The sequence below is a fragment of the Calidris pugnax genome, unplaced genomic scaffold (assembly GCF_001431845.1).
Source record: "Calidris pugnax isolate Ruff unplaced genomic scaffold, ASM143184v1 scaffold322, whole genome shotgun sequence".
NCBI lineage: Eukaryota > Metazoa > Chordata > Aves > Charadriiformes > Scolopacidae > Calidris > Calidris pugnax.
The window spans coordinates 31407-35025 of NW_015091035.1; the positions used below are offsets into that span (position 1 = coordinate 31407).

General features: G+C 62.3%; 1 protein-coding gene across 1 annotated transcript in view; it reads right to left on the bottom strand.

The window, feature by feature from the left end:
- The window catches only part of LOC106896299 (mucin-3B-like), a 16433-nt gene that overhangs the window by 10381 nt on the left and 2433 nt on the right, over positions 1 to 3619 (bottom strand). The window contains exons 3-4 of the mRNA XM_014956133.1: positions 1455 to 3201; positions 624 to 1118 (exon numbers count right to left, since the gene is read on the bottom strand). Of these exons, the coding sequence (XP_014811619.1) occupies positions 624 to 1118; positions 1455 to 3201 (2242 nt within the window). The remainder of the gene's footprint in view (positions 1 to 623; positions 1119 to 1454; positions 3202 to 3619) is intronic.

Below are 3619 nucleotides of genomic sequence, written 5' to 3' on the forward strand. Positions count from 1 at the left end.
GGGCAGAAGATGGGGGTGGGGGGGGGTGGGGGTGTGTGACACACGACACCCAGGTGTCCTGGCCACCCCACACCTCCCTCCAAGCCCTGATCCTTGGGGGTGGTAGACCCACATCCATCCTTCTTCCTCTTCTTGCCCCAGGAGATCCTTGGGAAGGAGAACCCCAGCCCAAGGACCCCATGGCAGGACCAACCCACCAACCACGGGGCTGGACCCATGTCCATCCTCCTCCTCCTCCACCTCCTCTTCTTCCTCCCCCCACCCCAGAAGGCCCCGTGTCCCTTCTGACCCTGGAAAGGAGACCCTTCTCATCCCAAGGACCCCACCAACCACAGGGCTGCACCCTTGTCCACCTTCCTCCTCCTTCTCCTCCTCCTCTTCCTTCTCCCCTCCAACCCTGGAAGACCCTCTGTCCCTTCCAGCCCTGAGAAGAAGACCCCTCCCACCCCAAGGACTTAATGTCAGGACCAACCCAACAACCACAGGGCTGGACCCATGTCCATCTTCCTCCTCCTCTTTCTCCTCCTCCTCCTCCTCCCCCCAGCCCTGGAAGAATCCCTGTTCCTCCTGACCCTGGGAAGAAGACCCCTCCCACCCCAAGGACCCCATCCCAGGACACCCACTAGCCGGAGGGCTGGACCCATGCGGGAGGTAGAGGCAGATGGTGGCCAAGGTGTTGGTGGTGGTGGCCCTGCTGGTTGAAGGGGACCTGGTGGTGACGGTGGCAGAGGCAAGACTCTTCATCGTGGTGGACACCATGGAGTTGGGAGGGGACCGGGGTGTCACCGCTGTGGTCTCGGTGGTGGGGCTGGTGCAATTGCCAGAGCAGGGTCTGGTGGCATCCAGGAGGACCATGTGGGTGGCATTGGGCTGAGCTGGGGTAGCAGTGGCGTTGGTGGGAGCGGTTGGGAGCGTGGCCGTGGTGTCACTTTCCATGGGGGTGGCCGTGGTGTCACTTTCCACAAAGGTGGCCATGGTCTCGCTTCCCATGGAGGTCAGTAGGGTGGCCGTGGTCTCTCTTTCCAGGGCGGTGACCACGGTGTTGCTCCCCGTGGTGGTGATGTTCCTCTCTATGGTCGTGGTGTTGCACCCCAGAAGGCCCCGTGTCCCTTCTGACCCTGGAGAGGAGACCCTTCTCATCCCAAGGACCCCACCAACCACAGGGCTGCACCCTTGTCCACCTTCCTCCTCCTTCTCCTCCTCCTCTTCCTTCTCCCCTCCAACCCTGGAAGACCCTCTGTCCCTTCCAGCCCTGGGAAGAAGACCCCTCCCACCCCAAGGACTTCATGGCAGGACCAACCCACCAACCATAGAGCTGGACCCACATCCATCTTGCTCCTCCTCCTTCTCCTCCTCCTCCTTCTCCTCCCCCCAGCCCTGGAAGAATCCCTGTTCCTCCTGACCCTGGGAAGAAGACCCCTCCCACCCCAAGGACCCCATCCCAGGATACCCACTAGCCGGAGGGCTGGACCCATGCGGGAGGTAGAGGCAGATGGTGGCCAAGGTGTTGGTGGTGGTGGCCCTGCTGGTTGAAGGGGACCTGGTGGTGACGGTGGCAGAGGCAAGACTCTTCATCGTGGTGGACACCATGGAGTTGGGAGGGGACCGGGGTGTCACCGCTGTGGTCTCGGTGGTGGGGCTGGTGCAATTGCCAGAGCAGGGTCTGGTGGCATCCAGGAGGACCATGTGGGTGGCATTGGGCTGAGCTGGGGTAGCAGTGGCGTTGGTGGGAGCGGTTGGGAGCGTGGCCGTGGTGTCACTTTCCATGGGGGTGGCCGTGGTGTCACTTTCCACAAAGGTGGCCATGGTCTCGCTTCCCATGGAGGTCAGTAGGGTGGCCGTGGTCTCGCTTTCCAGGGCGGTGACCACGGTGTTGCTCCCCGTGGTGGTGATGTTCCTCTCTATGGTCGTGGTGTTGCTTTCCACGGGGACCAGTACCGTGACCATGGTCTCCCTTTCCAGGCTGGTGGCCACAGTGTGGCTTTCCGTGGCCGTGGTGTTGCTTTCCATGGCGGTGATGTTCTCCAGGATGGTGGTTGGTGGCGTGGCCATGGTCTCACTTTCCAGGGTGATGGCCACGGTGTTGCTCCCCATGACTGTGGTGTTTCTTTCCACGGCCGTGGTGTTGCTCTCCAGGACGGTGGTTGGTGCCATGGTCGTGGTGTTGCTTCTCGTGGTCGTGGTGTTGCTTTCCACAGGGGTCAGTAGGATGGCCGTGGTCTCTCTTTCCAGGGTGGTGGCCACGGTATTGCTCCCCATGGCCGTGGTGTTGCTTTCCATGGCTGTGGTGTTGCTCTCCAGGACGGTGGTTGGTGCCGTGGTTGTGGTGTTGCTTCTCGTGGTTGTGGTGTTGCTTCTCGTGGTCGTGGTGTTGCTTTCCATGGGGGTCAGTAACACCACCATGGTCTCTCTTTCCAGGGTGGTGGCCATGGCGTGACTTCCCATGGCCGTGGTCTCACTCTCCAGGACAGTGGTTGGTACCGTGAACCTGGTGTTGCTTCTCATGGCCGTGGTCTCACTTTCCAGGGTGGTGGCCACCGTGTAGCTTTCCACGGCCACGGTGTTGCTTTCCATGGGGGTCAGGGGGATGGCCGTGGTCTCATTTTCCAGGCTGGTGGCCACGGTGTTCCTTCTTGTGGTCCTGGTGTTGCTCTCCAGGACGGTGGTGTTGCTTCTTATGGCTGTGGTCTCGCTTTCCAGGGTGGTGGCCACGGGGCTGCTTTCTGTGGTCATGGTGTTGCTCTCCAGGAGGGTGGTTAGTACCGTGGCCACGGTGTGACTTTCTGGGGTGGTGGCCACGGTGTGTCTTTCTGTGGCCGTGGTGTTGCTTCTCATGGTCGTGGTGTTGCTCTCCAGGACGGTGGTTGCTACCGTGGCCACGATGTGGTTTTCTGGGGTGGTGGCCACGGTGTGGCTTTCCGTGGCCGTGGTGTTGCTTCTCGTGGTCGTGGCGTTGTTCTCCAGGACGATGGTTGCCACCGTGGCCACGGTGTTCCTCTCCGGGGTGGTGACCACGGCACTTCTTACCCGGGTTCCCCGTGGCGTTGCCGTAGCCTTACTCTCCGCGCTGGTAGTCACCACGGTGGCCACCTCGCTGCTTCCCCAGGTGGTCAGGACGGTGGAATGGGTCCCCGTGGGGCGTAAGATCCAGGTGCTGTCAGACCTTGGCGTGGAGACGGCGGCGGTGGCCACCGTGGTGCACTCACAGCGGGGTCCCCAAGTTGCCGGGGGGCAGCGACAAACCCCACCCAGAGAAGGGGGATGGGCAACCATGGGGTGATACCCCATGGAGGACACCCCATGGACACCCCACAGAGGGTAGGTGGGGGATCCCCATGGAGGGCACCCCCATGGAGGACACCCCCTTGGAGGACACCCCATGAAAGACACCCCCTTGGAGGGCACCCCCATGAAAGGCACCTCACGGACAACCCCATGGAGGGCACCCTCATGGAGGACACCCCATGGACACCCCCATGGAGGACACCCCATGAAAGGCCCCCCCTTGGAGGGCACCCCCATGGAGGACACCCCATGGACACCCCCATGGAGGACACCCCTCATGGAGGGCACCCCATGGGCTGGGCCTGACCCCCACGTCCCGGGGGCAATTGGTTGC